This window comes from Coturnix japonica, chromosome 7 (genome assembly GCF_001577835.2).
Source record: "Coturnix japonica isolate 7356 chromosome 7, Coturnix japonica 2.1, whole genome shotgun sequence".
NCBI lineage: Eukaryota > Metazoa > Chordata > Aves > Galliformes > Phasianidae > Coturnix > Coturnix japonica.
Genome location: NC_029522.1, coordinates 3,830,402 through 3,842,768, shown reverse-complemented (window position 1 = coordinate 3,842,768; position 12,367 = coordinate 3,830,402). Strand labels below are relative to the sequence as shown.

Here is a 12,367-nt window from a genome sequence, read left to right as displayed (position 1 = left end):
TGAAGCTGAAATTACAGGCACAGGAGAAAAGCACTTAACAACCCAAAGCACCTCATGCACTCCCTGCACTCAGAGCAGACCAACTTGTGACAGAGCTTGTCCTGGCAATGGAAGCATCCCCATTGCTCAGCATCTCAGCAAGCTGAGAGAGATGAATGTGTCCACTGTGATCAGCCACAGAGACTACCAAACTCAAATGTCCAAGGAAATTGAGAAGAATTGGGTCTTTTTCTTCTAAATGAAGAGCCAAGCAAGTTTCCTTGCCCCTCCTTGCTGCTGACAGATGAGGCCTGCTCTCCTAACAGCCGCATGTCTCTCCTAACTTTGCCAATAAGGGCCACTAAGATTAGCCCAGAGTTCCTCCAACATGGCAACAACGCAGTGTAGACAGATGCAATTCCACTTGCCTCACAGCCAACAGCTGCATTGGGCTGGGTTGTGCTTTCAGATAAATGTTTTAAAAATAAAGAATTTGCAACCACTGCGACCTGCTCGAAACTCAAAGCAGAAAAGGGTGCCTGTGTCAGAAGAAGAAGGGGCAGGTCAAAGAAAGCTCACCTGCTAATGCAGAGCTACAAAAACAGTGCAAGCAGGTGCCAGCACTTGCTGCTTTTAAGGCTGCCTAGGTATCACTTGGTGCTGCTCTTCAGTTAGGCCTTGTGCTCCTGCGGGCACATTTCTATGAAGTGGGACAGTTTTGTTAAGTCATTGTAAAGGGATTTTGGACTAGCATGCTAAGATGCTGGAAGACGAGGAGAAGAGCAAGAGAAAACAGAGAAGGATAAAGGAGCCACGCAGTCCCCTCTCCAGTTAATAGCAAGATTTCAGGGCAAGGTGCACAACAACTGCAAATCCCTGCCTGCTTGCTGCACTTCAAAAGTCTCCCTGCAGACCGGGACCACACAGGCTCCAGCTCCAGTGACTTGTGAAAATAAGCTCACCAGGAGAAAGAAAACATACACGTATTAACTACTTACAAAGAGATTTTCAAAGGCTTTTGATACCCAGCTGGTCTTGATTTATATTGACTTCCACAAAATGCTTGTGGACAAACGGTGAGCTCTCTGAAAAATCCCCTCTGTAACTTCCCACTGAGGTATGAAAATAAGTGGTGTAAAAAAGGGATTGTTAAGGGAAAAAGAGGAGGAAAAAAAAATAAGAGAGGCAAATTAAAAATGAAAGTTTAAAATAAAATTTGGCTGCAGGCCATAAACTAGGGGGAAACTAACAGTAAAGATAGTTAAATGACTGGAAACAGAACACAACAGGAGCTATTATGAGAAAAAAAAGCTGATGGCGTTCTAAAAAGGATTTGTATAGATAGCTGAGGAAATAAATTCCGTATGTGACAGGAGTGCAATTGAGAAATTAAATAAATGGAAAATAAGGATGACTAAGTAGTAGTTAACATGCCCTTTCTCGGTTGTATACTATTATCACATCTATTTTTAATGTCTCTTCAGCTGTCTGCAATTGTCATCCTTTCTTCAGAACCTGTTCCAATACACTTTGATACTGAATTAGCTGTTTTTTTTTTCCCCTCACTCTCCAATGCTTACAACCACATCTTTTTCTTACTAAACACTCCCTTTTCCCAACAATGTTATTCCATTGTCTCCTTTTTTCATCTCCCTTCTATGTTGACTCCCCAGTTTCTGAGCTTTCCAACTACCCTTCTTCATCTTTTTTTCTGGAGCTCTTTTGGCTGAATCCTAGCATGTTTCTTTTCTTCTTTTCTAAAGATACAAGCATGTTTTATATCATATCTGGCCACCGTACACATTGTTACCCCTTCAGAAAGGCATTGAACAGCTACAGCAGCGTTCACGTTGGAAACGGTAAGCTAAACTAAGGAGAAAAAGAAGTCCTTTTTTGGCTTTTGCTTTCTGGTTCTTATAAAAGAACCCAAGCATTTAAACTCTCCCCTTTCCTTTTAATCCTCAGATAACAGCATCTTTACCCCTAGCAGCTGAATATTCAAAGAATAACAGGCATCAGATGATTCTAGAGCAGAAGAGAGAGCGCTAGATTTATTAATCCTGAGCAAACACACAAATTCTGATGCGATGTCCAAGGTACTGAGTGAGCCCAACTCTCCTTTCTTTTCAGCCTTGCAAGTTTGCCTGTACCTTAGCTTCACCACTAACGATGCTCCGTATCACCTCGGGGAGCCTTATTTTAATTAAACAACTGGTCCCAAACATGTTTCAGACAGTAGAGTTCACTGTCATGTGATGTCTCACATCATCCAACTCCATTGTTAGGAAGATTATCCTGTTAACTTCTTTCTGATTTCTCTGCAATCCCATTCAACTCACCAATGCAAAGCCAGCAACAAAGTTGAGTCATCAGATAACAACTCTCTTCGAAACAATGATAAAACAGCATCTAAATTCCACCACGGAGCATGTTTACCTTCAGCTGTGCCTGAGAGACCGTCGGCTTTGAAATTGCTGGTGCTTTTCTTCCTGCGATGTTTCTTTCTGTTGGCATGAGGTGAAGGAGGCGGATCGAGTTTGGGGCTGGTTGTACTGGATATACTTGGGCTGGAGCACACGGAATCTCCTAAGCCAGTATCTGCAGTTTGGGGAAAAATAAAAAGAAAAAAGGGGGAAAAAAATAAAATATACTGCATAATTTAAACTGAGGATTACTAGAATCCAAAATATAACCCTTTATGGTCTGTCAGCAACTAGCATCTTGAGCTCATGCAACTACAGGACAGCCTCCCAACAGCATCAATTACTTCTTGACTGGGCTCAAGTTCTGATGCAGGTCCTACCAAATGTACAGGACTCTCCATCAGCTCTAGAATCCAGGCTGGAGCTGACTAAAGAGGAAAGGAGATCACTATTATTTCCAATTGCTCTTTCTTACAAAAATCTTATTCATCCTTAAACGTACTCGTAAGATGCTGTAATACAGAACAGAGATAGTGTTAACATCCACTGAATCTTATCTACCAATAGGCCTGTTTATTTGCTAATACAAGTACTCAAGCAATCTTAAGCTAATATTTTCATGCAAAGTTGCCAACATGATTTTAGGTTAACAGAAATCAGTTTTTTTGGCTATGGTTAGTTATAGAATCATAGAATGGCCTGGGTTGCAAAGGACCGCAATGATCATCCAGTTTCAACTCCCCCACCATATGCAGGGCCTCCAACCAACTTTATTGGCCTCCAACTCCTTTATTTATTTTTCCCAATCCAAAATAACTTCCTCCTTTTCACTTGTAGTGTTTCAAACAGAAGTGAAGCTGTGTCCAGAACACTGGTCAGATACCAAACCAGGGCTGCACTTAAGACAAATTCCTATGTTAGAGAAGCATCAGGACAGACAGTATTTATAAAGCAGCTTCTGATTCCTGAGTAGTACAATTCCCATACAAACACCTACTCGACAAAGAAACATTTATTTATTGTTATAAAGTTTACTTGCTAGTTGCCTACTAAGCACAGTTATTGGTGAGGGACCAATTATACCATTAATTGACTGCCAGTGGAGACCAAACCAAACTCCATATACAACCTTTAAGGATTTCTGTTCTTTTTTTTTTTTCCTGTGCCCCCTGTTTTGAAAACAATGATCAAGCATTAACTCACAAAGGGAACTGTAAGAATGTATTTAGCACACTGTGTGTAGCATCCAGGAGGTTTCTGTGTATCTGAACAGGGGCTGCTGAAGGCAGCCATCCTGCAAGGGCTTACTGTCTCTCCTCGTGCAGAGGAAGGCAAACCCTGACAAGAAGCCAAGCTGATGCTCAGCAGGCATTTGGCAAAGGGATATTGGTGCCTTTTTATATCTCTGAGGCATAGCCAATAAGGCAAGTCGGTTGCTTCCACTCCTGAATAGTTTCCTCCAGTTAGAGGCTTAGGAAGGTTTCCTATGTCGGGAACACAAAACAACTGGACAGAACAGTTGGCAGCACTGAAATGCATAGCCTTGTATGTGCCCACCTGTTCTGCAACGGGGCAACCTACAGAGGCTATGGGGTAAGGACAGCATCTCGTTGCTTTCTGTTTGCTCGCTCACCAGGAAACTGCAATTCATAAATATCCCAGAAAGCACAGCAGCCAGAAAGGCTTCCTCACGTATAATGCCATTTCTCAAAATGCTTCACTTTTCCCCCTCAGAAAATATGAGGGCTGCAGCATGTGGGCAGGCCTCTAACTCTCGGCTTTCACTCTAAAAAGAATGATCCCATTTTACTCAAGGGGAGAAAAAAAACCCACAGAAGCAGCCAGCTCGAGCCATGCCCTTCAATAGGCTGCTTGCAAAGAAGTGTGATGCATGCCCGAGTCTGCTGCAACCCACAGGGCTGGAGAAGCATGAGAGCTGTGCTCATTGCTGCACCACTGTCTGCATGTCAGACACGCTGCCCTGAGCAGAGAAAGGTCCCTTCCACCCAAACCATCCTATGAGTCTATGAAAAACTGCAACTCCTTTACAGCTGCAAGCCATTTGGCAAGTGAAAGGGGAATTCTCCAAAACCTTCCCTTGTCAAAAACATAAATAAATACAAATGTAAACCTGCACATTTGCTCCAGGTTAGTCCCATGTCTGGTCTCTAAATTACACAAACAAAACCTGTTTGTGAATGCTGAAAAACGATGAGAGTTCACAAACACGCTGCACAACTGCTCGCCCCAAAGGATGAACCTGCTGCTGTAAATCTTGCTGAGCCACGGCCCCTGTGGGCAATGAGGAGTCGCCCTTGGGTCACACTGCTCCCAGGGGGAGAGCCCGAGGGATTCCCTCCCCTGCAGCAGCAAAGAAACACAAGGCTCCTGGAAAAGGATGCTGGCATTGTAGGGTGTGTTGTTATCACTATAGGGAACGTCGTTATTACTGCTATGGGGCACAGCTGTGATTACGACAGAGCACCTGATTATTACGATAGGGCATGCTCTGCTTTTTGAGAGCACCCTTTGAAGATGGAAGTTGTAAACCCTTCCCTTGGGTTAAAATATGAGCAATAGAAGGGCGCCAGGCTCACGCGCCGTGCTTTCCCATTTCCAGCTACTCCTCGTGCCTGACAAGGTATTCTTCAAATTGAAAAGAGGGCTCCTGAAAGCCCTGCTTCAGAAAACTGTAAATGAGTTCAGGCTTCAGCCCGCTGAATGCAATTTCATACTCCTGACTGAATACAAATAATGCATTTTATTTTGTATCAATTACCACACGTGAGAGCGGAGACGACCACTGCCGGCGCTATTAAATATATTAAAAAATAAAGAGGCAAAGAAAAAAGGCATGCCAAATTAAAGAAAGCAAGAGCCTCATTACTCCACATCTACAGCAGCTCTGATGGAGGCACAGGAGCTCATAAGACGCGTCTCACTGGGCTGGGATGGGCTGTTTTGCAGCCATCCCGCACGTTCAATGTTAGCCATTAGTTCTTCCCAATCGGGCATCAACGTTCAACGCACACCCAAAAAAATATATAATACCAGCAATAATAATAACAATCTGCAGCCTCTCCGAGCTTCAATACTTGAAGTATGAGTCAAAGAAGCAGTTTCACTTTTCACTCGGGAAGCTGACAAGCATGACTAGAGGGGGAATAAAATAACATTCAGTTCGCATAAATATCAAGCAGGCTGCTTGAGACTGATGGGCCAGGAATGTATTCTTAGCCATCATTCTGGCAGACAGGCCCAAGGACACTCATAACTTATTTTACAATCATTTAGTTTCAGCTCAAGTGGAAAACGTGACAACTTATCTCTGCTGACAAGATGGCATATCGAACCTTACAATTAACTCTCCCGCGATTATCTGCCCAGCCCATCATTAGCTCTGTGGTTTTTGATGGACTGTACGGGCAAGCTCTACTTGATGACGGTCATCATTTGCAGGGTGTATATCTGTATTAAGGACACCATTCTCTCCTTGCCATGGAGTTATCCTGCCCAGCACATGCTCTGCTCTGGAACTGCAGTGCCAGGTTTGCAAATGACGTGCTGCAATGCTGCAAATGACTGCTGCAAAATGCCTTCTCCTCCCAGGAGAGCAGTGCTAGCTGCAGCCTGTGCTGCTGATGGCAGGGGATGGAAGTTCCTTGTGAATGCATGCACAAAGCTGTCCCTTCTCCCTTCTGCCACTCCCCGTGCTCTCACACCTGTAAGCAAACCCTTCAGATCTGGTAGATGGGATAACAAATAAGATCATTCTGCTGGCACAGTGATATACTTGCACGACATGGGGTGCAAGACAAAGATTCTCCTTGTTCACATCTGATGCTCATTAGGCAGAAATCACAGAACCTAAAATAGCCAATGCAGCTGTTGTTATACAAGCAGACTTCCAAGGCTGCCCCTTCTCATAGATGCATTTCATAACGACAGTCACAGAAGAAACTCCTTTCGATTATGACAAGTATTGATAGGAGAACTGAGCAGCAGAAGGGAAGAAATACATTGTCTAAAGCAACAATCCAGAATTGAGAGATGGAACATTAAATGAAAAAAGAAATTGACCAATCCTCCAAATAGTCTCAAGGGCTGTGCTGTTGCACTGCATCATATTTGCCATTTGAAACACATCTGATACCCTCTCTCCGTATTACACGTTCATAAAACATAACGTTCATCCTCATAGTTTTACCTTTTGGAACACGTGCAACAAACAAAGCCAAAGGAGAATATGAAGGATTGGAAAGGGTAAGAAATGCCATCCCGGTCCTCAGTGCTCTGGCATCTGCTCGGAGGCACTGGAGACATCTTTCCTTCTCTGCTCGCCATGCACACCTCGTGGAGTAACAGAAAATACTAACGTAAGAATGAAGGGGTGAAAGAAAAATAGGGCCCAGAACCAGGAGGGAATGCCCCAAGCCAAGACACCCAGATGGGGGCTAAAATAGGAGGAGACAGCAACATACGATGCATGGGAATAGCACAGCACAAAGGCTGAGCTGAGATGCACGAACCAGAGAGCAAACTCCGTCTTTGGCCCACAGCTCCTATTCTCTGTCACACACACAGCCCTTTCTCTCCTGCGTAACGATTTGAAGTGGAAACAAGGCCATTCTGACCTCCTCTACCTTGGTGCCTTTTGATTTATTTCCTATTTTTGTCCAATCACCTATTTACAAAAACCTGAAACAAACCCAACAGGTGATGCTATTCTCTGCAGACCAAAGTCGGGCTTGATCTGGTTTACATTTTTCTTGCATCTTCTCGTTAAAATTTTCCAACTGACTTTCAAAGTGAAATTAAGACTTGATTTTGCAGAGCCCGGCTCCCTAACGCAGCCTCCCTCCCAAGAGCCCGGGGATTGATTAATTTGGGTGTTTGATTTTCTGAAGTGACACAAAGTCAGACGCTGCACAAAAGCGGGAGCGGCGCACGGGATCAATTAAAGAGCAGAAGCAGCAACACAATTAATACCTCCAGGTTCAATGGAAAGAGAAAGAGCCGATGACGAAAACAACAGCAACAGCTCCAGCTGCAGCAGGAATCTTTGCCACGGCCCGAGAAAGGCTGAACCCAACGGGTGTGTTTCAGAACTTTTACTGTGCCATTAGCGTAGATATGAAATAAGCCAAAGATGTCGGTAGGACTGGATAATAAAAAAAATAGCTGGACACTTTCATCTCCTACACATGTGTTTTAAATAGAGGCGAGAAAAGCAATCCTTTTATTTAAGCAGGGGAAGCAATAGACTAAAACCATCTGTAGTTGTATTTCAGACCCATTTCCCTGAGCTGAAATTTTTCTGGCTGTGAAATCCAATGCTCTGCAGCTTCTCTTTACAGCTATTACCATAAACGTTCTATCAAGTTCTTTATATTCCTCCTCCGCCTCAAACTGAAGTTAAAGGGATGCTGCAATTGCACAATGACTGCGTAAGGCATGGATGTACAGGACAGACATTAAAAACCTGTCAAACCCGCAGCTCGGCGGAAGCCTGCCGACAGTGATAAACATTTGTGAGTGGGGAGAAGGGCTGGCAACAAGGCTTCAGCATGCAGGAAAAGAAAGCACAAACATTTCCAACACACACTCAGCTCGTCCCTTCGATAGAAAGCGGGCCTGTCCGGTCATTGATTAGCTGAATTTAACTCGGACATTCAAGCTATTGAGGGCTTAAATTAACCTGCTTGCACTGAAAGAAATTAAAAGGAAGCTCTGAGCCAAACTGTGGGATGGAGATGAAAGAGCCTCAGGAGTATTCTCTTTCCACGGCGTCTACCATTTTTCCAGCCTTATGTCTAGAGCTTGTAAATCACAAAGCTACCCTGTCATGTACAGAAAGCCCCACTGAATGCCCAAGTTACCGTCTCCTTTCCTCTAATGGCAATTTCAATTAAATAAGAAAAACAAAGGTTCCTTCTCGACACACACACAAAAAAAGATCCCCCTACTTTTGGAGGTTCTGCCTTTTGATACATCTTAGCGTGCTTCAAGCAAAGCAGACCTGAAGGTATGTTTGGCATGAAAGGATCGTTTCCACTCGGAAGCCTAATAAGCCACTTTGTGACAAGCAAGGGACATTATCCAGAGACTTGAGAGAGAAAGTTAGTCTCATGACACTACGGCATATGTATCGGAAGGACTGGCTTCAATAATTTCCAGGATAGTAAGACACTTGTTACAATCTTTCTTATCTAAAGGAAAGACAAAGTTACCTCTAGTTCACTTCCTACTAACACACCCTGTCTGGCCATCATAAAGACAGGATGAAAGCGAAGAATGCAACACAGCACTTTAGGAAAAAAGAAAAAGGGAGAGAGAATGAAAGAGAAAGTATGTTGCTCACTGCATTTTCCCTCCTAGGGAGCAGTGTACTGCTGTGCTAGTAAAGCCTATTTGCTCCCTAGAAGTTTACACATTCCTAGGAAGAAAAGAAAGAAAAACATTTCCATTTAGCTTCCTTTCAAAGCTGTCTTACAAAGTAAGCTCCTCACGTCCTCCAGAAGCTGAAGATCTGATACAAGGAGCATCTCTTCCTGCTATGTTGCCAACACTGGTGATGAGTGTAAGTAAAGGTTATTGCATGTGAGGAGCTGCAGGTCTCAGATCCTGACCTGGGAAAGGGATGCGAGCCCTTCCCCTGCACGTCCCGCCTGAAGCAGGTTGAGGTCAGGTGCAGAGACATTAACTGCTTCCTGAGTTAACACAGTGTTCTAATTGGTCTCATCCTCCGCTACACTGATGCATCTTTGTGCCTCCCTCATCTGTACGGTACGCCAAATGTGCCCTGGGGAAAGATCAAATGTGACAAGTAGTGCGAATGCGTAAGGACAACAAATTAGAAAGCGACTCGTAGATGCTGTAGGATGGCACCACGTCCCAAGGCAAACTACCTCCGTGGCTCTCACCGAGCAGATCTACAGTCTACATGTATAAGGGATGTCTGATTCTCCAGTGCAATGTTTTTGCTGGGCAGCATCGGATCTGTTGAGAAGAGAGATGTGGTTCTTACACGGTGTCACCCTGAATTGCTCTGAATGGCACGGATGATGTTATGGGTGTTGCTTCTCCGCTCTGTCACCTTGACACAGAAAGGAGAGGCAAGCAATGCTACAGAAGACAACTGCCACAGGGACTAGTTTATTTGGGTAACTAGTTCCTAGCCATCCAGATGGATGGATGGCCACTTGGAAGAGAAACAGTACGGCCAATGGGGTGGTTTCAGGGCAGCACCTCCTGGTTTGAGCCATGTACTGCTTGCCACTGTGCGCCTCTATGGCCCTGAAGCCAGGGAAGGCAGGTAGATAACTGTGCACCCAGCCCTAATTACTGACTGCTGTTTGTGGCACCTAGCAACCCCAGCAAGACCAGCCCAATTAATGGTGACTGGCAAGAAAATAAGCACTTGGAGTACCAATAAAAAAAATACATCCTGGATGAGCGAGCTGGATAATGATCAAGTACACATAAGACTGTGTGAAATATACTAATTTATATCCTCAATCAAATCGATGTGAATAATAAACTCACTCAACTACAAGGAGAGGGTCAGAGCTCTGCCCTGATCTAACAATCAGCATTGTCTTCTGATTGCAAAAAAGAAACCCTCACACATCAACATTTTGCTTTGAAACAGAGCCTTGAGGTCTCAAGGCACTTGGAAAATAATGAATGTACGCCTTGCTGAACCATTACCTCCTAAAATATTTACCTTGTATTTCAACTTAAGCAAAATAAGACACAAAGGAAGAGCTGACTCTTTTCAAAGAGATGCTCAGAGCCAGGCAAAGAGCCACATAGCCTGTCTCTAGTCTCGTACTTTAACCTCCAGTCTGTATAACCTGTGGATAACTTCAAGCATCAAACCCACTCTCTGGTAATTGAGAAGAGGTTGGGGAACTCTCGACAATCAGTTCACAGGATTTCAGCAGCAAGCCTGAAGATCAGCATTTTGGAAAAACCAAGAGACTCTTAACATTTTCCAATTAAAGATGGATGGCTGCTGTTTATTAAACAGGCACTGAAGCACACAGTGCTAGGAGAAGGCTCAGGCTTTCCTGCTAATGCCTGCCATGAGCACCAGCAACAGAAAGCAAAGCAAGCCATGAAAGCAACACCCACGATACTCTTAAGGAAAGGCAAAAACTACAACAGCATACAGCTGAAACATAAAACACACCTTGCTCTTCACACATATAGCAATGGCTCTGGTGCCTTATATAGGCGCCACATAATGCAAATGTCACCAACAAACTTTGTTGTTGTGTTTTTTTTTAACATTACCAAGCACGCCTTCAAGATTTTCCCCAACCCTTCTGGGGGTTTGGGATAACAGAAGTCAAGGCCCTTCTCCTGCTCTCGCTAAATGCACACATTAGATAAAGCACTTGCATGCAGCCTTGTGTAAACTGGATACTCCTCAGCCTGGGCTGTGGGTGGCACACACAGCTACTGAATTAAGGAGCTGTATCAACTGTAACAAATGCACGGCCTGAGGACTTGAAAGGAGATGCTCTTCCACCTGCAGGAAGCCAAGCGCTGAGCTTCAGCTGCTCCCCTACAATCAGCGGGCTGTGAAGGAGATGCGGATCAGGTTTTACACAGAGGCTTCTTTCACTCCTTGAACTGCATATGCTGTGAAGAGGCTTTGAAGTGTTGGATTCCATAGGTAAAGTATACACAACATCCCCGTACCCAATGCTCTGTGATCTGGACTGGAAAGAAACCGAGACTGCAAACAGACATGCTTGATGAGGCAAGCACTCATGTTAATTGGAACAGAAACTTCATTAAGCCTGAGAAGAAATAAAAGCACCATGTGAGTTTCTTGCACACACTTCACCCAGAAACGGGCAAAACAAAGCAGCGTGCTTCTGAACAGACATTAAATGAGGAGTTTAATTACTACAAGCATCTGTTCAGACTTCAAAAGTTTGGACAAAAAAGTTCTGAAAGTTGGAATTACTTCAATGGTAACTACACATAACTTTTAACCCTCCCAACTTTGTATTTTCAACATCCCTAAATTCTACTTCAGTTTAACATTTCCATTATGGTTATTACATAAATGTATATTATTGAAATTTAGGTTAATAGCACTCCAGGTATCCTCAAATCAAATGCAGCTCAAATAGCCCGAGCCAAAAGACGAGTCCTCCTGAATTTAGGCAACACATTGATGCCTCTGCCACTATTACAGCTATCTATGCCACAGGTCACATTTATTTCTGAGACAAGGGGAAAAATAATCACAGCTGATGGTACGTCTCAGACCATCTGGTGACTCACCTGCCAAGAAAGATCACAGCAAAACTCATTCCAATACTACAAACATTGAAGATTAAAGCAACATTAAACAAGAAATAAACACAAAAAGTCTTTGGAAGGCTGAGCACTCTTTATACAAATGAGATTACAGGACTGCTTTCCTGGTGAACAACTCACTGCCTACAAGGGTGTGCTCATCTGCAGTATTAACCCTTCCACTTGGACTGATACTGATGCAGGGAATCAGAGAATAGAATACAGGTTTTTCAGTGCTGTGTCTGTTCAACATCTGTGCTCCAGAGATCCAGCCTGCAGCTGCTGTCAGAGATACTAAGCCAACCTGAAGACAGAAGTGCCCCACGCTTCCACTGCTATCCATAGCAGGGATCTGCTTTCCCTGCTTTGGACATACTGATTTCTGGAGGCCGTGTAACTACAGTCCCACTCACCAAGTTAACTGAGTCTCATTCATTGACAGACATTTGGCACTTGGGGCTGTAAACAAGATTAAGACGAGCATGAGGTCTGAGGTTGCCAGTGTCAAATTATCCTGAGATGAAAACTCACATTCCTTGCCATTTTGGAACCAAGCACGGGATGTAGTTGCTGAATGGAACAGATCTTTATGTTTTAAGCAGGGGCTGGGAGGGGTCAGAAAGAAAAGGATCTGAGCTAGGAAAAGC

General features: G+C 43.9%; 1 protein-coding gene across 12 annotated transcripts in view; it reads right to left on the bottom strand.

Moving 5' to 3' along the window:
• The window catches only part of AGAP1 (ArfGAP with GTPase domain, ankyrin repeat and PH domain 1), a 257,074-nt gene that overhangs the window by 66,631 nt on the left and 178,076 nt on the right, over positions 1–12,367 (bottom strand). For all 12 annotated transcript variants that reach the window (XM_015867759.2, XM_015867760.2, XM_015867762.2 and 9 more), the window contains one exon: positions 2,416–2,577. In XM_015867759.2, the coding sequence (XP_015723245.1) occupies positions 2,416–2,577 (162 nt within the window). The remainder of the gene's footprint in view (positions 1–2,415; positions 2,578–12,367) is intronic.